Below are 24,353 nucleotides of genomic sequence, written 5' to 3'. Positions count from 1 at the left end.
CATTTCAAGTTCCTGATACAAATGGGTGGAAATGGATCCCAAATCTAGGACCAATAATTATAGGACTGGGAATTTTCCACAGATATTCTTAGAACACTTTCCAAAGGATTTTCTGCCAGTCAATGTTAATTCCTCCTCCAAAATGCTACCTTCATAACAAGCTTCACGGGAGAGGGCTCAGTGTGATGGCATTTGTTGGGTAGAAATCACATTTTTAGTCTTTGAGGGTTTAAGGAAAAAAGGGCAGAAGCCCAGCTTCTCTGAGGTAACTGAGCAAGGAAACAGAGGGACTTTCCACTTCAGACACACCAGACTCTCCCCCAGGCCTCTCGTCACCTCTCTCCCTGCTTTCCCACTTGGGGAACTGACTCACTCTGGGAGGTCTGGACACTGCGGGGGGATGGGAAGGGTGCTGAGGTGAAAGCTGGAGGAGAGGAAGGAGAATTACTTCCTGGTCACAGCAACAGGCCTGAAACACTGAGCCCAGGAGCTCATGCTCCAGTCAGCTCTGCTCTCTCCCCAAACCATTGGTAGCAGACAGCCAAGAACTCACCGGGTACACAAAATGATCAACTATTCCCATCAGTTATTTGAGGGACATGAAAATAGACATGGTTACGGACTGAATATTTGTGTCCCTCCAAAACTCAGATGTTGAAGTCCTAACCCCCAACGTGACAGTATTTGGAGATGGGGCCTTTGGGAGGCAATCAGGGTTGGCAAAAGTCGAGAGGGTGAGGCCTGCCATGATGGGATTAGTGTTCTCGTAAGAAGCAACACAGTGACTGCTCTCTCTCCACCATGAGGACGCAATGAGAAGGTGGCTGTCTAGGAGCCAGGAAGTCCTCACCAGAACCGAGCAGGCTGACACTCTGCTCTCAGACTTCCAGCCGCTAGAACTGTGAGAAAACAAATGTCTATTGTTGAAGCCAGTCAGCCTGTGGCATTTCGATATGGCATTCTGAGTTGACCAGGACAGACATATCACTGTTAATGCAAAGCTTTAAAGGTAGGCAGATTCTGTTTCATAGAAACATTTTTTACTTGTGTTCATTTTCTTCTTTACATCAACATTGATGAGACTAATTAAACACATACCCCTCCCGCAAGAATCACTACTCATAGTATGTGTCATAGAAGACACACATTAAATTAACTTGCGTCCATTAAAGAAATTTATCACAAAACTTACAACACATTCCCAGGAAGCCAGCATCACTGATGTCTGATTCAAGCAGGTGTAAGGAGGTAGTGAGTGTCCTGCTGAAAACACTACCCAGCGCCCTTAAGGTCCTACGTGGTCTGCCATCCCCCTTCTCCCTCTGGTCTCATCCACACCCTCCCTGTCACTCACCCTCTGGATACATGGACCTTCCTGCTGTATCTCAAATGACATCTCCTGCCTGCGGGTTTCTGCACTTGCTGTTCTTCCCCCATCCACAGGTACAACCTGCTTCTTCATCCCCTTCAGGCCGCTGCCCACCACCGCCTTCTCAGAAAGGCTTTCTCTGACCACCCCACATGAAAGACACAGCCCCTCTGCATGCCCCCTCTGCTTTACTTTCCTCTGTGCCAGCCGTTACCAGCTGCTGGAGACCATATTTGCTGGTTGTGTCTCCTCCCTACCCTGATCATAAGCTCTCTGAAGAGCTTCTTGCTTTGTTTTGCTCACTGCTGTTTCCCCAGATGCTATGATGGTCCGTGGCACTTAGTAGGTGCTTCATACGGACTTGTTGAATAAAAGAAAAACACACAGAAGATACATTTCCCCTCCTCTAGTGTTGCAAGGGGAGGAGGCTTTACTCCTTGAAGGCAACCCCTGGAAACCTTTGCCGCCTGCTTCCTGCTAAACCAGTCTACCCAGGAGGCCGTCTATGCCTGGTGCTAAAAAGCAAAGGCAGGCCAGCTGCGAACCGGTTCCACTATGACCCTCAGACAAAGGAAAAAGTAAAACAAATGAGCATCTCACACTAACTGAGGACCTCTCGTTGCCCACCGCGGTGATCTGCACGTTGCCCAGATGTAGGATGGCTGCCAGGATTTTAAAAACATCCATCTGAAAATCCTCCTTGAAACCTGAAAACAAACATTTTCCCAGATTAGAAACACTGCATCTCTTCTCTGACTAGTAAGATGGGCACCTGGATTCATTCGAGATATGCAGGTGGCATCAGTGCCAAGCTCTGGGACAGGAACGTGAAGTGGACCCCAGGGGCCTCTGGTGCCCTATTCCTTCTAGTCAACCTCTGTAGACACACGCCATATGTGTCTATACACAGGTTTCCCCTTTGCCATGCCTGCTAGGAAGTTCAACACAAAAATTAATACCCGAGTAACCGTTTCACATCAGGTTCCTCGGAGAGTCGTCCTGCCTTGATTCTGTGCTTGATTTTGAATGTTTTTCACTTTTCTTTTTGCTCACAAGCTCTCTGAATCCCTGAATTATTTTCTAGGTGGGATTGCTGGAGGGATTCCGTTTGCCCCTCCAGATCCTCTGCTCTCTGCCCCAGGAGACTTGCTATAAACCAAGGCGATGGCCTTTCATGCCCTCTGGCCTTTGGTTGGGCTTGATTCATGGGGAGCCCCGGCAGGAGAACAGAGAGAGGAGCGGAGAAGGTTCTGAGTGCATCCTCCCCAGCCGCTTTCCCTGCGAAGCTGCCTCCAGCTGGCTGCGTGGCCCGACTGACAGGAGGTCACTCCGCCTCTGGGGCTGACTTTACCCAACTCTCCCTCTAGGCTCCAGAAACCCAGAAACACTTGGATGCCCACATGGGAAAGAGCAGTGAACAGTTCTGCTGCTGCCCCCCAGGTGCCCACTGCCCCTTATATTAATGGATCCCCTAGACTCCACTCACAACTTTGTAGTTGTAAATAATAAATAATCCCTCTTGTATCCTATTGTGAGCCTGCCCCATGTTTCCCACTGGGACTTTGATTGCAGTAAGTAGAATATAAATTATAACTACATACCATATTCAGTCACCATGAGGGCGTTAGCACATTTCCTGGAGCCAAAAAGAAAGCAAACCAGCTGCTAGAAAGGACTGTGTGTTCAAACCCTGCAAATCAGAGTGTAGACCTGCACGCTGTGAGCCTGGTGATGCCAGGTCGGGATCCTGCCAGTGTGTGTTAATGACACTGTGGTGACCTGAGGAGCTGAGAGATGCGCTCGGGCTGGCAGGCAGGCTCATTCACACCAGGCGGGCTGCCTGGTCCACCCTGGAATGGACACTGGAATGGAAGCCAGTGACCCCTCATCTGAGGATACCTGGAGTTTTCAATAGCAGGTAGGTCAGGTTCTTTAACAATTTCAAAACCTACTTTTTTTTTTTTTTAGACAAGGTCTCACTCTGTTGTCCAGGCTGGAGTGCAGTGGCGTGATCATGGCTCACTGCAGCCTTGACCTCCTAGGCTCAAGTAATCCTCCCACCTCCGCCTCCTGAGTAGCTGGGACTACAAATGTGTGCCACCACACCCAGCTAACGTTTTGTAGAGATGGGGTTTCGCCATGTTGTCTAGGCTGGTCTTGAATGCCTGGGCTCAAGTGGTCCACCCTCCTTGGCCTCCCAAAGTGCTGGGATTATAGGCATGAGCCACCGCACCTGGCCCAGAGTCTCCTGTACTACAAAGATTAAATAAAATCAGTCTCAAAAGCTTTCAATCCAAGAACACAGGGAAGACTCCAGCTCCAGCTGAGTCCAGGCACTTGCTGCCTTTCCATCTGGAGGCAGCTCCTCCCTCCGAAGGACAGATGTGTCCAACAGAACACACTCCTAGGCCTCCGCCACAGTAATGACAGGTAAGTGACCACGAGCAGCAACTAAAAACGCCAAGTGCAGAAGCCTCCATCCTGGCGCTCCTCCCTGCTTCCTGTGATCCATAACTAAATCCCTTCAACTACTCCAGGCCTTCCAGAAACGCAAAAGGGAGATGACAACTCCAAAGCAATAATATGAAAGAAAGAATTCGAGACCTGTGTTAAGTAATCACCCTTAGTGAGCCTGTCACACAAAAGCAATGCCAGCCTGAATCAGATTTCCAGGGGGAGCTCACTGGTCAAGTTCCTAGAGCCTGAGGTCCCAGAGACAGCCTGATTCCAAGGTGTTCGTCCCATCAGAGAGCAAGGGGCATAGCAACACTCAAATGGCAGGGATCAGTGGATGAATCACGTGAGAAGACACAGCAGAAGAGCAGAGGAGAGGGACTTTTTAATCAAAATGCATCCTCTCGCGCTTCTCCAGGGGTGATCTTGATGCTAGCGGAGGGACCTCAGCAGCAGAAGCGAGGGGAAGGCGAACGGAACACCGCCTCAGGCACTGTCCTCGGTATTTTCCACGCATCAGCTCCTCTCATGCTCACTGCAACCACGGGAAGGAATCCTAGTATTGTTTCTGTCTCACAGAAGAGGAAACTAAGCAGAAGAGGAAACTAAGGTTAGGGAACTCACCCGAGGTCACACTGGGTAGGGTGTATCTAAGCAGTTTAACACCAGTGCCCACCACAGTATGAGAAAAGACCCACAGCGTTCATGAGCCATCTAGCTTCACCCTAGCGTGTCTAAACAGAGGAGTCCCTCCTGACCTCGTGCAAGGTGAAGGAAAAGATTGAGCAGGGTCGCTTGCTGAGGTACCCTCTCTTGAAGGGAGAGCTATAGGCAAGAGGTGCAGTGGCCCCAGCCTCTTACCACCTGCCCACTTCACACAGCACAGCAGGGAGCCATCACCGTTAATGCTGTGACAGGACACAGTACTCCACCTCTCTACAAAACTCCAGAGGGCTTTGTCTAAAACATCTAGGTCTGTGCACAGGCTAAGTGTCCAGGGCCAACCCCGCACATGCGGGGCCCTGAGGGTGAGTGCCTCTCTCGCCTTATCCCAGTCTTGGCCCTGGGACTGAGGAATGTGATGTGGAAATCTGTAAACATAACCTAAGTTGTGTGATACACGGGGGCAAATGGCTGCAAATTGCTGATCTCCAAAAATCAGAAAAGGTTTCATGGAAGAAGAGACAGTTTTACTCAAAGTATGGTGAGGGTTTGGACAACTGGGAACGTAGAGAGCTAGAAGGCAGGGAGTAGCAGTTACCACGCACCAGCTACGTGCTTGGCCTGGTGCTGGGGACTTTTATATACACTTCCTCGCCAGTTGTCATGAAAGGTAAGGTATGCTGCCACTCACAGATCGAGACACCAAGTCTTGGCTGGGCACGGTGGCTCATGCCTGTAACCCCAGTAATCTGGGAGGCAGAGGCGGGTGGATCACCTGAGGTCAGGAGTTCAAGATCGGCCTGGGCAACATGGTGAAACCCTGTCTCTACTAAAAATACAAAAATTAGCTGGGGGCGGTGGTGTGCGCCTGTAATCCCAGCTGCTCAGGAGGCTGAGGCAGGAGAATTGCTTGAGCCTCAGAGGCAGAGGATGCAGAGAGCTGAGATTGCACCACTGCACTCCAGCCTGGGCGACAGAGTGAGACTCTGTCTCAAAAAAAGACACCAAGTCTCAGAGTGGGTACCTTAGACTCATACCAACTAGGATTTGAATTCACGTTCATTTGATCCCAAAACCTACTTGATTTGCCCTACATTATCTTGCTGTGAGGAGGACATGATAAGAGGTGAGAGACAGTAGAAGGATCAGGGAGATGACAGTGGGCAGGGCGGAGTGTATCCTTCAGCCCAGCCAGAGTTTGGCCACCTGTCCCTTCCTCACGCACTGAGCCCGCTCTCCACGGAGTAGATTATACAGAGATTGAAATGACGACTATAATTATTTTCAGAAAATGTGAATCAGTGCCAAAAGTGTTTATCTTATTATTACAAAATGTTTAAATTGCCCTTCTCCTTGAAGCAGGTTTGAGGGAACAGAGTCTGATGGTGATTTTGCTTAGAAAACCACCTTGTTTTCACTTTCCATTATCCAGCTGTGATCGTCTTGCCTATTCCTTTGATATATTTAACTTGAAATTCTTAGCCTGTTACATTCAGATACTGTCAACCAGACCACAAGAATGAAAGCACTTAGAATGAATTGGTAGGAGATTTCAGCAAGAGAGATTTCAGCAAGACGTAGAAATGGCTGGCTGGGTGCGGTGGCTCACACCTGTAATCCCAGCACTCTGGGAAGCCAAGGCAGACAGATCATGAGGTCAGGAGCTCGAGACCGTCTTGGCCGACACGGTGAAACCCCGTCTCTACTAAAATACAAAAAATTAGCCAGGTGTGGTGATGCATGCCTGTAATCCCAGCTACTTGGGAAGCTAAGGCAGGGGAATTGCTTGAACCAGGGAGGCAGAGGTCGTGCCACTGCACTCCAGCGTGGCGACAGAGCAAGATTCCGTCTCAAAAAAAAAAAAAGAGAAAGAAAGAAACGGCCGACAGCCTCACCCTGATCAAAAGCTTTGACTGGCAGCTTCATGTGGATGTCTAGACTCATACAGAATGGGAGAGCAAATGCCTGTTTTTATAAACACCATCTGGTAGACAGCCTTTCTGAACATGAGCTCTGTGTGGGAAAAGTAAGGCGAGAAGGACTGGGAGCAACTGGCTGTGCTGTGAGAGTCGTGCCTGCTCCACCTGTGCCGGCATCCGAGCAACAGAAGATGGGGTTTTCTGTACAAAATGAGATGCTTGAAGACCCTGGAGTGCAAAAGCCAGTTCTACTCTGAATCCGCTGCCTAACCTTGGGTAAATCACTTCCCGTCTCTGTGCCTTAGTTTCCTGCTTGTAAAATGGGAGAAACAGCAGCACTGACTTCCTAGGGTAGTTATAGGGATTGAATGAGTTCACACAGGGTTATGAAGTGCTTAGGATGGTGCCCAGCACATGATAAGCTCCAGATGAGTGCTGTCATTACTGTCATCATCAGGAGACCTATGAAGGCCACAGAGGGCCAACGCTCCACTTCTGAACCGAATCGGACCTTGGCTTCACCAGTCATCCTTGTATTCAGCCTAGAAGAGCTTACAGCAGTCACACGGCTTGCAGCCCATGCCTCTGACAGCGAGCCAGGAAGGCTGAGGAGAAAAAAGAGTTAATTTCTAGCTCTTTTAAGGGAAAAGCAGTCTTGACCACTTAGTCTCCAAATACGTTCTGATGGTTTGTCCTAAAATTAGAATTGATTAGGAGCCTTCAGAACACACATATGCTGGGAATCCCCTTTTAATTTTGTTTTTGAGACGGAGTCTTGCTCTGTCGCCAGGCTGGAGTGCAGTGGTGTGATGTCGGCTCCATGCAACCCTCTGCCTCCTGAGTTCCAGGGATTCCTCTGCCTCAGCCTCCTGAGTAGCAGGGACTACAGATTCCCACCATCATGCCCGGCTAATTTTTTGTATTTTTAGTAGACACTGGTTTCACCATGTTGGCCAGAATGGTCTTGATCTCCTGACCTTGTGATCCGCCTGCCTCGGCCTCCCAAAGTGTTAGGATTACAGGCGTGAGCCACTACGCCTGGCCTTAATTTTTTTTTTAAGAGAAAATGGCTACATCCTTTGATGGGATATTTGCTCTTACCCAGTAGCGTGAAGGTTTTTTGAGTCTGTACCATTTCAGCTCGATCATTCACACCCTCAATGACAGTATTGCCTCCCATTCTTGTATAATTAAATTCTTCGGCACTCCCTGGAATCAAAAAGTAACATTTGTTACGTCTGTAACATAGAAATTTGGACATACACATTTATCAGAAGAAGGGAAGTTCATACTTAATGAGCTGTGTCATGCACTTTACACAGTTTATTCCACTTATTCCTTAGAACTCTGCATTACAGCCAGGTGTAGAGGCTCACGCCTGTAATCCCAGTACTTTGGGAGCCTGAGGCAGGGGCTTGCTTGAACCCAGGAGTTCAAGACCAGCCTGGGCAAAAGGGCAAAACCTCAACTCTACAAAAAATTAGCTGGGCATGGTGGCACATGCCAATGGTCCCAACTATTCAGGAGGCTGACGTGGGAGGATCATTTGAGCCCAGGAGTTCAAGGCTGCAGTGAACCGTGCTGGCACCACTACACCCCAGCCTCGGTGACCCTGTCTCAAAAAAACAAAAACAAAACAACAAAAAAAGAATTCTACATTACAGACGCAGAAGCTAAGACTCAGAAAAGTGAAGTAACTCTCTCAAGGTCCCATAGCTGATGGCACGCAAGAATTTAAATGCTGGCCTAACTCTAAAGCTCATGGCTTTTCTTCCTGCACCCAACATTTTTATATAGCTTTACTGAGGTTTACTGAATGTACAATAAACTGCATGTTTAACACGTACAATTTGATAAACTTTTGACATGCATATATTCCTATAAAACCATTAGATCAGGATAATGACTATACACACACACACACACACACACACACACACACACACACACACATATACCTAACGTTTAAATAGTAGAGGATCTTTCAGAAAGCCCTTCTGAAAGTTCGCTATTCATATTCTGTTTGGTAGACAATGCCAAGGATATTACCTTCATGTGAAATCTGCAGAAACTTAGATTCTAAGAGCACAAGCAACTTCTCCAAAATTAGAGAGTGTGTGAGTTCAACTCCAACATACTAGAAGTTATCTTCGACAATTCTCATCTACCAGCATAGCACAAATGGCTACGGCAGGAGAGCCATTACAGCACAGGGCTCAGGGCCTTTTGTATTGAAGGACAAACAGCCCTGTGTTTTAGCCATCTCTGGAATATAATCAATTATGACTACAAATAATGAATGACCTTGAGCCATCAAATTATGATAGAGGTGGTTTGTTTTAAAAAATGGGTTAACATGTCATACGTGTTAGAAAAACAACTATCTATGCATGTTCAAATAAAATGGAAGGTTTGGTGACGCCATATGTTCCAGCTGTCAGGAGGTCTTTTTTTTTTTTTTTTTTTTGAGACGGAGTCTCGCTCTGTCGCCCAGGCTGGAGTGCAGTGGCGCAATCTCAGCTCACTGCAAGCTCCGCCTCCTGGGTTCACGCCATTCTCCTGCCTCAGCCTCCCACGTAGCTGGGACTACAGGCGCGCGCCGTGCCCAGCTAATTTTTTGTATTTTTAGTAGAGATGGGGTTTCACCGTGGTCTCGATCTCTTGACCTTGTGATCCGCCTGCCTCGGCCTCCCAAAGTACTGGGATTACAGGCGTGAGCCACTGTGCCCAGCTGTCAGGAGGTCTTAATCAGGTGGTTCTAGCTTGAGGAGCACAAACACCCAATGAGCTATTTTTTTTTTTTTTTTGAGACGGAGTCTTGCTCTGTTGCCTAGGCTAGAGTGCAGTGGTGTGATCTCGGCTCACTGCAACCTCCATCTCCCGGATTCAAGCAATTTTTCTGCCTCAGCCTCCCAAGTAGCTGGGGCTATAGGTGTGTGTCACCACGCCCGGCTAATTTTTGTATTTTTAGTAGAGACAGGGTTTTGCCATGTTGGCCAGGCTGGTCTTGAACTCCTGACCTCAGCTGATCCGCCCGCCTTGGCCTCCCAAAGTGCTGGGATTACAAGTGTGAGCCACCACGCCAGTCCCAATGAGCTTTAAAAATAACCTCAGGCTTAAGAGTGCCCTCTCTCTCTAAAATCATTCCCCCGGCCCTAATCCAGCCCCTTAATTAGATGCACCAATTCTGTCCTTGAAACCAAAGAATCTTATATCTTTGGGCAAATACTTAAAAAAAAAAAAAAAAGCCATATTAGCATAAGAAGAAAGTTAACCTAGAATTTAAGCCCCCACATAAAAGAGAGACCCTTCCACACACGATCCATCACATACCCAATTTAAGATGTTTAAATTCCGACTGCTGTGCAGATGCACAAAGCTGATAGAAAATGTGGTAATTTCGTTCATTTTCCGACTGTAAGATAAAGAAATGTCCTCAAAATTACACCAAATCCTCACAAGCAAAAATGCCATGTTTTTAACTAAAGAGTCTTAGATGTCTAATCTGGATGGATAATTATCTGTCTGGGATGTGATCTGGCCAGTTCACAAGAGGCCCTTCCTCTCAACTGAGAACTGGGTGGCCTGAGATGGCCTTCCAAGTAACGAGCAACCCAGAGAAAGTGTTATTAAATGAAAACGTCCTATGGAATGGGAATGACATAACTCATCCTAGTGAAATTTTTAGAAACTTCCTGCAACACAAGGTTTACTGTTGCTCTCCTCCTGGGCCAAAACGGTGAGAATTTTCTCCATTTTACTGGCAGAAAAGCCTTTCTCTTAAAACCCCCTCGATAGCTCTGATCCCATTCCCTTTCTGATAGGAAAGCCAGTCTGTCAGCTTTGTCTATTTCAAACAGTTTTTGCACTCTAGAAAGAGATACTTGCTTTTTAAACTATAAGGATTTTGTAAATCCCCCAAATTAAAAAGTCATAACCTCTTCCTACAGTCATACAACTCACCTGATACTACACCTATTCACCATCAAGTTTTAATAAACAGAAAAAAGAATCCAAACTGCAAATGAAAGATAAGAAAACCCTACTCTTCAGTTCATAGCATAGTGTAGCTTGCCTGAGTATATATAATAAGAATATAATTGTAAATAATGCTCAAAAAGTTGGGGAAAAATTTAATACTTACTTGAAAGACAACTCTGGATTTCTCCAGGAGGTAAGTTCTCATGTTGGCTCCTATAATTTGATTTTGTTCATCAAAACTGATTTCTGTGTATTTCCCAAACCGACTACTATTGTCATTGCGGGTGGTCTTGGCATTTCCGACGGCCTAAAAAAACATAACTCTTTTGAAATAACAACATTAAAAGATTTTTGGCTCAAAGTTATTGCAGGAGTTTTTAGTAAAATGCAATTCTGTAACCTAGGGGAAAGTCTGATTGGCAGAGGGAGGTGTGGGGAAAGAAAGCAACCCCAGGCTGGCAGGGAACATGACAAATCCCGAGCCTGCTGCTCAAGGCTCTCCTCGGTCCCACTGGCAGACACTGGGAATGACCAGAAAGAGCACAGGTTCTGATGTTTCAGGGCCCTGGGTTCTATCTTTGCTAGCTGCGTAATGTCTTACAAGTTAGTTCACTGGCTAGGTGCGGTGGCTCACGCCTGTAATCCCAGCACTTCAGGAGGCTGAGGCGAGAAATTCACTTGAGGCCAGAAATCTGAGACTAGACGAGGCAACATAGTGAGACTCCTGTCTCTACAAAACACAAAAAAATTAGCCAGGCATGGTGGCATGTGCCTGTAGTCCTAGCTACTCAGAAAGCTGAGGTGGGAGGACTGCTGGAGCCCAGGAGCTGGAGGCTGAAGTGAGCTATGATTGTACCACCGCACTCCAGCCTGGGTAACTCAGCGAGACCCTGTCTCAAAAACAAATAAACAAAAAAGGTAGTTCATCTTTCCAGGTCTTAATTTCTCTATCTGTAATATGAGAATAATAAGCAACTTACTGTTACGGACTGAATGTTTGTGTCCTCCCAAAATCCTCACGCTGGAATCCTAACTCTATGTGTCCGTATGGTAAGGTGGGCCTTTGGGAAGTAATGATGTCACAAGGATAGAGCCCCTGGGAGTGGGATTTTAATGCCTACATAATAGGGATCCCAGACACCTCTCTTGCTCTCTTTCTGCCATGTAAGGGTACCGTGAGAAGACAGCAGGCAGAAACCCAGAAGAGAGGCCTCGCCAGAACCTGACCCCTGCTAGCACCCTGATCTTGGACTTCCAGCCTCCAGAACTGCGAAAAATAAATTTCTGTTGTTTATAAGCCACCTGGTCGATGACACTAAAATATATTATACTAAAGTATATTATACTTGTTATTATAATAGCAGCCCAGACTGACCAGAACACTTATAGAATTGGGAGGATTAAATGAGAGAATATGAGGTGCCTCAACTCACTCAGGCCCCAAATGCCTGTGATGCTCAATTAAAAGTTCACATCTTTCATCCAACCTTTATTCCAATCCTTACTCCTTACTGCTTCCCTACTCAAGCTTTCCACTCAACGAAAAGACTGCTCCTCCTCATCCCTCCCACTCTCTGGGCGGGATTTTTGCTTTTTACTTCTGTTCTTCAATTTCATCTCTCCTCTGCCCCTCCCCACCCTCTCTTGAGCACCCTCTTTCTAGATGGACCCCTGCCCAGGTCATCATGCTGCCTGTCAACATGTATTTACTGAGCACCTACTATGTGCCATGCACTCGGTAAACAAAGGTGAACCAAATAGATATAGTCCTGCCTTCATGGAGTGTACAGTCTAGTCGGGGAGACAAACCCTAAATATTTACACAAAATTATCCACTGGGCATTTAACTTGGCACTGGCTCTTGATAACTTTTATTTTGAGACAGGGTCCCGCTCTGTCATCCAGGCTGGAGTGCCAGTGGTGCAATCTTGGCTCACTGCAACCTCCACCTCCTGACCCAAGCAATCTACCTACCTCAGCCTCTTGAGTAGCTGGGACTACAGACATGTGCCACCATACCTGGCTAACTTTTTGTATTTTTGGTAGAGATGGGGTTTCATCATGTTGTCCAGGCTGATCTGGAACTTCTGAGTTCAAGCAATTCACCCACCTCAGCCTCCCACAGTGCAGGATTACAGATGTGAGCCATCGCACCCAGACTTGATAACGTTTCTATTGGTATCTTGGATTGTAATTTATGTTTCTAAGAAGCCTATGCCTCTGAACTATGAGCTGTGCAGTGTTTCTTAGTACCCCCCACCAATAATGTTTCTATTTAATTTTAAAATATTCTTACATTAGGTTAGAAGAATCTTAACTTGCAGATTGGGTCTTATTCTTTTCCATCACTTCCCACATTAGCTACATAGTGGCTTCAACAGAGTAGATGGTCTGATAAATATTCACTGAGGATTTTGATTTGAGAAAACAGGGAGAAGAGGTCTAGGAGTCTAATGTTCTTAATTATTTGCTTTCCTTCCAAATAAATTCAAATCAATCTTCTTCCCATTTTGCAGGGCAGCTGGAGTTGGCTTGTGGGGCCCTCCTCTGTCCCTTTTGGGTGCCCCTTCTTCCTTGAGGGCTGTCTCCTCAACCCTGGGCACTGTCACGGTTGGTCTTGCCCACTGTCTGTCCCAGTCAGTAGTGTGCTGATGAATTGGCTCTTGGGGAAGGCAGGAGAAAGAGTCTTTACATGTGGCCTTTGCCAAGGCAGAAGGTATAAATACTCCTCCCATGACTGAGGTCAAACTACCAAAGGTTTATCAATCAGCTTGCAAAATTCCTGAATATTTTAACAATCAGCTCATGAAAGCTGATGCCAGCTGGCTGGACAACACCAGTGATTCAGTGTACCAGTGATGTTTGGTTTTCCCCTGGGATGTAAATGTAAACAGAGGACTCCTGGAATCTCATGGTAGATTTCTAGCCCAGGAGGTATAGCAGGAGAGAGCCTTGAAAGCAGCCCCCACCTCCTTCAAATCCCACCAGCAAACAGGCTTCCTGGGTCTTTCCTGATCTCACTTCTTTAGTCTTTAAAGGGTGGGAACTTGAATTAGCCAGGAGAGCACAGAACCCAACCAACCCCCATTTCCATCATCAACACACGGCTGCCTTCCACAGTGGTACGCACCTCGGTGATGGGGTTGGATGCCAGGACCTTGTCCTCCACGTGAGCGTTGCTGCTCGATTTGCTGACAGTGGCGAAGTACCTCATGGCATAGCGAGCCGACACTGTCTTTCCAGCGCCCGACTCTCCACTTACAATTATGGACTGGTTTCTGTTGCTTCTAAAGCAAATAAAAGAGTTTTCAAATGTTAGTTTCTTCCCATTAAAGAGGCGATGTGTGCTAACTAAGACAAATGTGGACAAAAGAGGGAAACCGTTTTGTCACTCTACTATTTTAAAATCTCAATCAAGGCCAGGCACGGTGGCTCACGCCTGTAACCCCAGCACTGTGGGAGGCCGAGGCGGGCAGATCACAAGGTCAGGAGATTGAGACCATCCTGGCTAACACAGTGAAACTCCGTCTCTACTAAAAATACAAAAAATTAGCAGGGTGTGGTGGCGGGCGCCTGTAGTCCCAGCTACTCGGGAGGCTGAGGCATGAGAATGGCATGAACCCGGGAGGTGGAGCTTGCAGTGAGCCAAGATTATGCCACTGCACTCCAGCCTGGGCGGCAGAGTGAGACCCCGTCAAAAAAAAAAAAAAAAAACAAAAACTCAATCAATTTCCTTCTAGATTTTTTTTTTCTATCTTTCATCCAACCTTTATTCCAATCCCTACTCCTTACTGCTTCCCTACTCAACCTTTCCACTCAACCAAAAAGCTGCTCCTTCCCATCCCTCCCAGTCTCTGGGCAGGATTTTTGCTTTTGAACTCTGTTCTTGAATTTCTTCTCTCCTCTGCCCTCCCCACCCTCTCCTGAGCACCCTCTTTCTAGATGGACCCTGTGCAGGTCATCATGCTGCCTGTCAACATGTATTTATTGAGTACCCCAAAATTATTGAGGGGCCCCAAGACCAACCCCAGGTTCAATGTCCCAGTAAGAGAACTCACAGGACTCGGCATACAGTCATCCTCACAGCTAAGACTGACTGCAGCAAGAGGATACAGAGCAAAAGCAGCAAGGGGAAAAGGCACGCGGGGCGAGGTCCAGTGGAACCTGGGTGCAAACTTCTAGGGGTCCTCTCCCAGTCAGGTCACACAGGACACACTCAATTCCTCCAGCAAGGGATTTGACGGCACATGTGAAACGCTGGCTGCCAGGGAAGCTCATCAGAGATGCAGTGCCCACCTTCTGCCTAGCACATGCCAACATTCCAGACTCCCAGAAGGAAAGCAGGGATTCAGCATAAAGCACATTGTTTACACAAACAGCTTGAGTTTAGGTAAAATGAGCCACTTTATCAACCAAGAAATGTCAGGAACCATCATGAAATGAGAGGCCAGCCACGGGCCACCTTGCAAGCAGGCCTCTAAAGATAGCAGCCTCAGGCCTTATGTCAACTCCTTTCTGCACATCCCACTTAAATATAAAAACATTTCAAGGACATTATTTTGAGAGCAATTATTCAAAAGATGCTTGGGAACATATGCGCTCTGTAAGCCAACATGCTCTGTTATATAATTCAGAGATTTTTTAAAATGCACTAAACTTTTCATGTCATAAGATCGTGATGGTGGAAGCTTCTAACGCGGCTCTGTGGATGTGGCACCGCTCACATGCCAGGTGCTGAGTGAATACAGATTCTCACTTAAGATTCACGAAAATCCTACGACATAGATATCTCTCTTACAGAGGAGTAAAATGGTGACCGTGGGTGGAGTGACTTGACCCAGAGCACAGAGCCACAGCCTCCCATGTGAATGCTGGAGAAGACTTTGGGTACAGAGCCCTGGTCCAATATTTTCATTTCAGAGAGAAGATGAAGACTCCGAGAAGAGGAATGACATGCTCAGTGTCCCTCAGGGCATAGAACAGGACTTCAGTAATCCCAGTCCTGTTCTACAGCCCTGAGGGACACTCCCTGTCTAGCATCAAATAAGGCCAACACGAGCTTGCTTTAGGCTCCGTTCTGTTACTGCAGTTACACAGACCGCCAAGGAGAAACTGCCTCTTCGGGGCTGAAATGAGCACAGCCCTACAGCGCCAAAGAGCTCATCCCACTGATACCCAGACCCTAATCACCATAATACCTGGGAGATCTGCAGGGAGCCAGGGAAAAATCTCAGAACCGTGGAGGTTTTAGGGTTAGAAGGAATCTTGGTGCAGCAGAAGCTGCTAATTCTCTACCCAGTATTCACTTGCATTCTCCTCTTCCTTCTTAGGGACTAGGCCCCAGTGGCCAGGCAGTGCCCCGCTGTGCATATGAAAGGCTGCACATCCCAGCCTCCCTGTGTGAGTGAGGTCCTGGCCGATGAGCTGTGAGCAGAAGTGCTTTGTGGGGCTTCCGGAGAGTCTCCCTAACCTGGAGGGCTGTACCCTTCCCCTCATGTGCCTTGTCACCTAGAATATGGAAGACAGAGCTGAGCACTAGCTTGTCCCTGAGGATGCCTGCCCCACCCCAGGGGCAGGGAGCTGCACAGCACCGGGTCTCTGATGACTATGAAGAAGCTCGGTCTGTCCCCAGACTGCCCATTAGACGGCTATGCAGGAAAGCAGCACGTGTTCTACCTCATGTAAGCTACCACCTGCCCCCTCATTATAAGCAGCAGAACCAGGAATGGGTGCCCTCTGAGAGTCCAGCTCACGGACAAAGACATAAAGCGGAGGGAGCTCAGGAGCTGCGGCTGGGGTTATGCAGTAAAGACTTAGGTAAAGAGTCAGCAGGTCCAGGTCCTGTGCCTCGGATTTCCCATCTGTGAAAAGAGGGCAATGAAGTCAGTCGACTTCACAGGAGTGCTGTAAGACTCAAGGGAGACCACTGTATGCGAAAGTTCTTTTGCAAACTGTAAAGGCAGCTACAAAGATAGGGTGGTGTTTTTATTCTTCATACTTTACAGATGAAGACACTGAAGCCAAAAGTGATAGCTATGGGAAAAATAAACTAGAGTTTAAAAATCTGAGCACAAATCCCAGATCTGCCTTTTACTTGCTGCCTAACCTAGGTTGGCTATTCCCTGAAGCTGTTTACCGCCCAGACATCTGCATCGTGGGCTATTCTGAGGCCATCCCAGATGACATATGGGAATGTGTGCATGGTGCCTCATTCGCAGGAGGCTTTCCATACATGTGCGCTAGTGAAACAAGAACTCCACGGGGCCCTACAAACACCTAGCAGTGAAATTAGGATAAAACTCCAAGTCTCCTGCACCTAAAACCTCCTGCAGCTAAATCCCGTCATCAGATTCTGCTTCCTTGAATGGGTTAAAAAACAGCTTAAACATCTCATAGCAGAGAATAAATCAACACTCCTCCAACCAAACACAATGCAAGAAAAGGATCTGCTATTCCCAAACTGGTAGGATTGACTTGACTACCTTGAAGGAACAAAACCCAGGAAACTCAGTCTTGACAGGTCAGGTGCACGGAACAGTCGTTTGCTATTCATTCCAGGTAGTCGGCTCGACAAAGCACCATCTCTGGCCTATCTCTTTTAATGAGCCCGACCTAGTATCTCCCCTCCACTGTGATGGTCTGGCAAATGCAGGGAGCATTGGCAGAGCACGGGGAAGTCCAGCTTGGCAGGAAGCTACCTGGCCATCTGCTTGTATGCCTCTTCTGCCACGGCAAATATGTGTGGGTCCATATCGCCCATGTTCTGCCCGCTGTAGGCGTGGATGATGGCATCTCCGTATATTGGCAACTGCTTGTAAGGGTTCATGGCCACCAAAATGATTCCTGGGGAAAGATGTTAGATGCAGTTAAAAGATTCTTACTGCCGCCTGCCTCTCCAGTTTGTTTTTTTAAGAAACTCCAGCCGGGCGCGGTGACTCAAGCCTGTAATCCCAGCACTCTGGGAGGCCGAGACGGGTGGATCACAAGGTCAGGAGATCGAGACCATCCTGGCTAACATGGTGAAACCCCGTCTCTACTAAAAAAAATACAAAAAACTAGCCGGGCAAGGTGGCGGGTGCCTGTAGTCCCAGCTACTCGGGAGGCTGAGGCAGGAGAATGGCGTGAACCCGGGAGGCGGAGCTTGCAGTGAGCTGAGATCCGGCCACTGCACTCCAGCCTGGGAGACAGAGCGAGACTCCGTCTCAAAAAAAAAAAAAAAAAAAAAAAAAAAGAAACTCCAGCTCTGTCACTTATTAAACCTTCTGTGTGACTTTGGGCAAGTCACTTCATGCACTGAATTAATTCCCTGCCAGTCACCTACACCCTCCGGCTGGTCTGATGGTTGGACGACAGGACAGGTGGAAATGCTCCCAAACGGAGACGTTTTTGCAGTTCACAATGTAAGTAATATCATTGCCCAAAATAAGTAATAAATGTATCAAATCCGATGAGAAACCCAAACACAAGCTTTGTTACATCTCTTTTTCTCGGTAGTCCAGTCTTAGTTCTTATTGAAGACTCTCCCCACCTAGATACTTCTTTTTACAACAAACTCTAGGTGCTCAGTATAAACATAAAACAACCAGGAGGCTTTAGACAGCAAGCTTCCATTCCAGTGCCATTCCTTACTTCCTAGAGTTGCTCTCCTTACCACTGTAGGTGTAAATGAGTTTGGATTCTGCAAAGCGGATCCTGAGGTTGTGGAGCACCGCGGGCTCATGGAGATAGCTGAGAGCCGTGAGGTCATTCTCGCCCACGAGGATGTCAGGATTCCGAAGTGGAGGCAGAGATTCTGGATTGACGGAATAATCCAGCTCCTATGGACAAAGATAAAAGTAAAGCTCTGGAAATAGAAGATTTTTGGCGTTCTGTTGAAGCACTGTTTTTCTTTCCAGAGTCATCACTGACTAAAAAGCAAATGCATGTATAGCAACAAGAAAATCTTCACAGCTGACTCCTGGAATAATGAAAAGTAGGAGCAGGGGACTAGGGCACTGGCTATGTGCACTGGGGCAAGTCGCTCACCCGCTCTGGGCCTCATTTCTCTCATCTGTGAAGAGGAGCTAGACCAGACCACGGGTCCTCAGAGCTACAGAGGCCTCAATAAGGGGTGCTGGGGAAGCTACATGGGCAGAGATCCAGGTGCCCCATTCCTGAATCTCCCACAGGGGCTCTACCTGTATGTGGTTTAAATGTTGAGGTCATGCAAGTTTTCATTTGAAAACAAGATGCTGCAGCTAAAATGACACAATGACCTAAGGTCCCTTTAACTCTAAGGTTGTTGAGTCTCTGCTCAAAGTTGACACACTTGGTGGTGACAAATACCTAAAGGAGTCCGTGCAGGTGGTGGTCTCTCTGTGAAAGGTCCCTGGGGCAGGTGTCTCCTGTCTGCAGTCGCCCACATGCCCGAGGGCTCACGGCTCCCCCAGCAGGGCTGTCTGTTCCTATCACTCTCAGCCCTGGGCCAGGGAATTTTCCCAGGCTTGCTCCTCTTCTGCTAGATTTAACCTAGTACTCCTAAAGCGGCTGCCTTAGCAGAACGAAGGTGAGGCGAGCATGTCCCGTGGCATCTGTGCCACAGACGACGGGGCCTTTCCACTGTCAGAGTATTCTAATTCCTACACTCCCGTTTCACCACTGGGGGACGTGAAGCCCAACTAAAGCGACTTGAGCAGGTTACCCAGCATGCTTGTTTCTCTTATACCTTCCTAGGCCACTGCCGCCTTCCTGGTATTCAGTCAGTATCTCTGGATTCCTTCTGATCTCTGGTCCTGGGCCAGCTCCACAAGGTGGCCCAGCTGCCCCTTAGTAAGTGCCACTGTGCAGACCCCATGTCAAGCACTCAGCATGGATTGTTTCATTTAATCCTCAAAACTGCCTTCCAGGGAGGACGTGACTACCCCAACCAAGAAAGTCAACGAGACAGGTTCAGAAAGTAAGAGTCTGTTGTCCAAGGTCACGCAGTGAATGTGGGCCTCACTCTGAAGCCTGTGCTCTCTCACTAGCACAGTGCTTCCTTGTCGATGGCAGGGGTTTCGCTGGCTGGTTGGTCTGTTCTGCGTAAAGCGAGCAGCTCGGGGCAATCCACAACTGGACACAGATCCTCAGGCCAGCTCCTGCTCCCCCGTTACCAATGGAAGTGTATTGTGACCTAACCCCGACCAGAATATTCTCAACCTAAACACTTTTGAAAATAAAATCAGGAAAAATGATTCTCATACCTACTGACTTTCCTTGTCTCTGTTTTTCTATTGTAAATCCACAACCCCCACTTCTGGTTTGGCCTCTGTATGTGTGATTGTGAAAGCAACAGGGAGACAGAAAGGATAGTCTTTCGGGTAGGGGAGAAAATGTAACGAACATTATGTTGACAGGTGGAGGCAGAGGTGACATTTTCCTACGGCACACAGGCCTTTTCTCTTACAGTGTTGACGAAGGGTTGAGTTAAAGAGTGGTCTGGCTGTCCGCCATCCTACTCGCCTCTGCAGCCGGGTCAAGGCCGGGAATGTAGCCACCTGAAGCCCTGGAGACATTACCAAAGCAGCAAACTGACACTGCAGCTGCTGCCTTAAGATTTTCCTCCCCAGACAAAGCCATCTGATCCCTAATTGGAGCCCAGACTGTGCACAGGAGACACTCAATAGAAGCTGCGAGAGCTGCTGCTGGGCAGGGAAGCCCCAGGGAGCGAGAGGCTTTTCCCAGAGCTCCTGCCTTCACACATGCACACAGGATTGTCTCATCGCACTTCAGCAACCCTGGGATGGTGCAGTCATTACCTCCTTCGTACATATGGGGAAACTGGGGGCTTGCTGCCAAAGACTTAACAAGCGGCCATGCCAGGATCTGAAGCCAGACCATCTGATTCTAGAGGGTGTGTCTTTAACTGCTGTGTTCATCTGCCTTCCCAGGATCTCAGGAAATGTCTCCCAAATCCAGGACAGTCTGATTAGAAGTAGTGTGCCCTGTCCCTGCAGAACCCATTTACATGCTTTGTCAATTAATCCTCACATGATGTTCCCCAGACCCACCTCTGGGATCTAGACGGAGCACAAATCCCCTGCCCAGTTCTCTATCCAGATACTTGATTCTAAACCCATCCAGTCACCCTACAAATCCAGTGGAATGTCACTACAGCAATGGTGGGCAAGGACAACTGATGAGGGACACTTCGAGCAAATGCAAAGTCTTCCGAAGCTGCGTCATCAGAAGGCACATGCAACCTTGCAGGGAAGCTCCTCACCAGCTCATCCCACTACAGGAGCAACTGCTGAAGTTCATCCTCACCTCCCCCTCACCACACCAGCACCAACAGAGGCACCTCATAATGTCACACAAAGCTGGGCATCCCTGTCTTCTTGTTCCTGCCACACTCCCTCCCTTACACATTTCTGTACATCCGTGGACCGACTCCCTCCAGTCTCCTCCCACTCCTCCCTCCCCCTGCCTATTTTCTTCCTCTTCTCATTTTCCTCCCCTTCGCATCTTGATGTTTTTCTTTACCAGTGTATGCCTTGGGCTCAAACGACTTCTCTCCAAGTTTTTCATCTTTGCCTAATCTCTGGGCTGAGACTCAGGAAGCCAAAATGGTGAATCACTTTACAGCAGTCTCCCAGTAATGCTGGGTGCCTGGAAGTGCAGTGCCGTGGCACAGACCTGGCTCCTGCAGCTGGGCCCTCTTTACAGAGAGAGGCCCGGTGGATGCAGGGCAGCACAGGGGAGGGAGGGAAGGAGTACAGACACATCAGTGAGTCCTGGTGCCACAGGGCCATTTGGGGATGGTGCTGGTGCCCACTCATGCACCCTCCCTTGGGTGCCTCCCACGGGGTCCACGTGCCCCCATCCTCACACATACCCCAGCTACCACTTTACCCATCGACGCAGCTGCAAACAGCAAGGACCTCACCGTTCCATCCTCCAGCAGGAGTCGCAGGACCTTGTCACCAACTCTGTAGTCCGTGGCTATTTCAGCAGACTTCCAAACTTCTTCAGGATCGGGAATCCAGACCCTGTTGTACTGACCAACAGGATGAGAAAAGCTGAATTTCAGAACTTTCAAAGGCATGGATCAATGCATGGTTAGACGCAGGAAGGTTTCTTTCTGTCCACTAGGTCAGCTCCTTTATGAGGAATACGTCTACCTCATTTTGCTTGTGAGGTGATCTTTCATGCATTTGCAACGCACTGGGCCTGGCTGCCTCAGTGTACAGGCAATGGAACTCCCAAAGCCTTCTAGATAAACCTTGAATGCTGAAAGCCTGGACATGGGAAAGAAATCTGCGAGTACCTTAATGGAAACATCTCATGGCTGTCTACAGGGTTAGAGGAGAGGGATTTCTTTTACCACTGATTGACTATGGAACTCTGGGTCAGACACTTTAACAGTGCCTCATTTTTCTCATCCACAAAATCGCCACAACAATATCTATTTCACAAGTTCCCTGGGAGGTTAAATTAGACTTCGTACTTGAAAGAACTTTGTAAAATGCTATGGAAGTACTGTTATAGCAATGCCATCACAATCTTATCACACCGGTGGGCTGCCAAGGACTCCCACAGTGGGAAATGCAGAAGTCCAGACACAGCCATCCAGCTCAATTCCCAGCAGGCAATGGGCACGCCTGGCTCAGCGCCGATGTACAAGTCTTTGGGAGGAATCATGTTGCTGTGGGCTGAACTGTGTGTCCCCCAAATTCATATGTTGAAGCCCTAACCCCCAGTTGACTATATCCGGAGACAGGGTCTTCAGAAGGTAATTAAGGTTCAATGACGTCATGAGGGTAAGGCACTGACCCAACAGGATTTTCTTTTTTTGAGATGAATTTTCACTCTTATTGCCCAGGCTGTAGTGCAGTGGCATGAACCCGGCTTACTGCAACCTCTGCCTCCTGGGTTCAAGTGATTCTCCTGCCTCAGCCTCCTGAGTAGCTGGGATTACAGGCGCCCACCACCACGCCTGGCTAATTTTGTTTTTTTTAGTAGAGATGGGGGTCTCACCATGTTGGTCAGGCTGGTCTCGAACTTCTGATCTCAAGTGATCCACCCGCCTCAGCCTCCCAAAGTGCTGGGATTACAGGCATGAGCCACCACGCCCAGTAGGATTTTAAACTTAGTGTCCTTATATAAGACACCTGAGAGTTTGATGTATTTTTCTACAATATGCATCTATTACTTTTATAATCAGAACAATAAATATTAATCTTTAAAGGCAAATATCGAAATATAAGCCCCCCCTCAAAGAATGGTACATTAAATTCTGTGATATGGGACATAGTAACTTCATTTATAATGGACAAAAATTGGAAACAGACTAAATGTCCATTAATGAGAATTTTTTAAAATGCCTGCGGTATACCCATACAATGAAATACAACTTACCCATAAAAAGGAATGAACTACTGATGCAAGCAATAGCATGGGTGAGTCACCAAAGCACGCTGAGTCAAAGAAGCCTTACACAAATAAGTACCTCCTATGTGAGTCCCTTCAAATTGAGAGGTGATAACAGGCTAGCAGCCCTCGCTCTCTGCGCCTCCTCGGCCTCAGAGTCCACCCTGGCGGCGCTTGAGGAGCCCTTCAGCCCACCACAGCACTGTGGGAGCCCTTCTCTGGGCTGGTCCAGGCCGGAGCCAGCTCCCTCTGCTTGTAGGGTGGTGTAGAGGGAGAGGCACGGGCGGGAACCGGAGCTGCGCGCGGCGCTCGCAGGCCAGTGCCAGGTCCGGGAGGGCGTGGGCTCGGCAGGCCCAGCACTCCGAGCGGCTGGCCGCAGGCCCGGGGCAGTGAGGGGCTTAGCACCCCGGCCAGCAGCTGCAGAGGGTGCCTCGGGTCCCCCAGCAGTGCCGGCCCGCCAGCGCTGAGCTCGAATGCTCGCAGGGCCTCAGCTGCCTCCCTGCCGGGCAGCGCTCCAGACCTGCAGCCCGCCATGCCTGACCCTCCCTTCCTCCGCCCCTCCCCGAAGAGCACCGCCCCTGCGCCGCGGCTCCTGTTCCCATCAACAGCCCAAGGGTTGAGGAGTGCGGGCGCAGGGCGCGCGACTGGCAGGCAGCTCCGCCTGCAGCGCTGGTGCGGGATCCACTAGGTGAAGCCAGCTGGGCTCCTGGGTCTAGTGGCGACCTGGAGAACATTTACGTCTAGCTAAGGCATTGTAAATACACCAGTCAGCACCTGTGTCTAGCAAACCTAGTGGGGATTTGGAGAACTTTTCTGTCTAGCACTCTGTCTAGCTAAGGTTGTAAATGCACCAATCAGCACTCTGTGTCTAGCTCAGGGATTGAAAATGCACCAATCAGCACTCTGTCAAAAATGGACCAATCAGCTCTCTGCAAAATGAACCAATCAGCAGGATGTGGGTTGGGTCAGGTAACGGAACAAAAGCAGGCTGCCAGCGCTAGTAGTGGCAACCTGCTTGGGTCCCCATCCATGCTGTGGAGGCCTTGTTCTTTTGCCCTTTGCAATAAGTCTTGCTGCTCCTCACTCTTTGGGGCTGCACTACCTTTATGAGCTGTAACACTCACAGCAAAGGTCTGCAGCTTCACTCCTGAAGCCAGCAAGACCACGAACCCACCAGGAGGAACAAACAACTCCAGACGCACTGCCTTTAAGAGCTGTAACACTCACTGCTAAGGTTTGCTTCTTCACTCCTGAAGCCAGCGAGACCACGAACCCACTAGATGGAAAAAACTCTAAAGACGTCCAAACATCAGAAGGAACAAACTCCAGACACACCATCTTTAAGAACCGTAACATTCACTGTGAGGGTCTGCGGCTTCATTCTTGAAGTCAGTGAGACCAAGAACCCACCGATTGTGGACACAAAATCAGGTTCTGGAACAGTTAAAACTAATGCGTGCTGGGAAACAATTCACAGCAGTAGTTGCCTCTGAGGGTGGGTGGGGCCAGGGACTGACTCCCAAGGTGTGTGAGGGGGTCTTCTGGGAGTGATGGTAACATTCTGTATCTTGATGGGGCTT

General features: G+C 48.4%; 1 protein-coding gene across 1 annotated transcript in view; it reads right to left on the bottom strand.

The window, feature by feature from the left end:
• The window catches only part of MYO5C (myosin VC), a 91,455-nt gene extending 74,228 nt beyond the window's left edge, over nucleotides 1-17,227 (bottom strand). Inside the window, exons 1-6 of the mRNA XM_023227181.2 lie at nucleotides 17,085-17,227; nucleotides 13,517-13,673; nucleotides 10,550-10,693; nucleotides 9,739-9,820; nucleotides 7,507-7,614; nucleotides 1,970-2,076 (exon numbers count right to left, since the gene is read on the bottom strand). Of these exons, the coding sequence (XP_023082949.2) occupies nucleotides 1,970-2,076; nucleotides 7,507-7,614; nucleotides 9,739-9,820; nucleotides 10,550-10,693; nucleotides 13,517-13,673; nucleotides 17,085-17,212 (726 nt within the window). The 5' untranslated portion in view covers nucleotides 17,213-17,227. The remainder of the gene's footprint in view (nucleotides 1-1,969; nucleotides 2,077-7,506; nucleotides 7,615-9,738; nucleotides 9,821-10,549; nucleotides 10,694-13,516; nucleotides 13,674-17,084) is intronic.
• Nucleotides 17,228-24,353: the final 7,126 nt, after the last annotated feature.

The sequence above is a fragment of the Piliocolobus tephrosceles genome, chromosome 6 (assembly GCF_002776525.5).
Source record: "Piliocolobus tephrosceles isolate RC106 chromosome 6, ASM277652v3, whole genome shotgun sequence".
NCBI classification, from domain to species: domain Eukaryota; kingdom Metazoa; phylum Chordata; class Mammalia; order Primates; family Cercopithecidae; genus Piliocolobus; species Piliocolobus tephrosceles.
The sequence above is the reverse complement of the archived record's forward strand: the minus strand, read 5'-3'. Positions and strand labels throughout refer to the sequence as shown.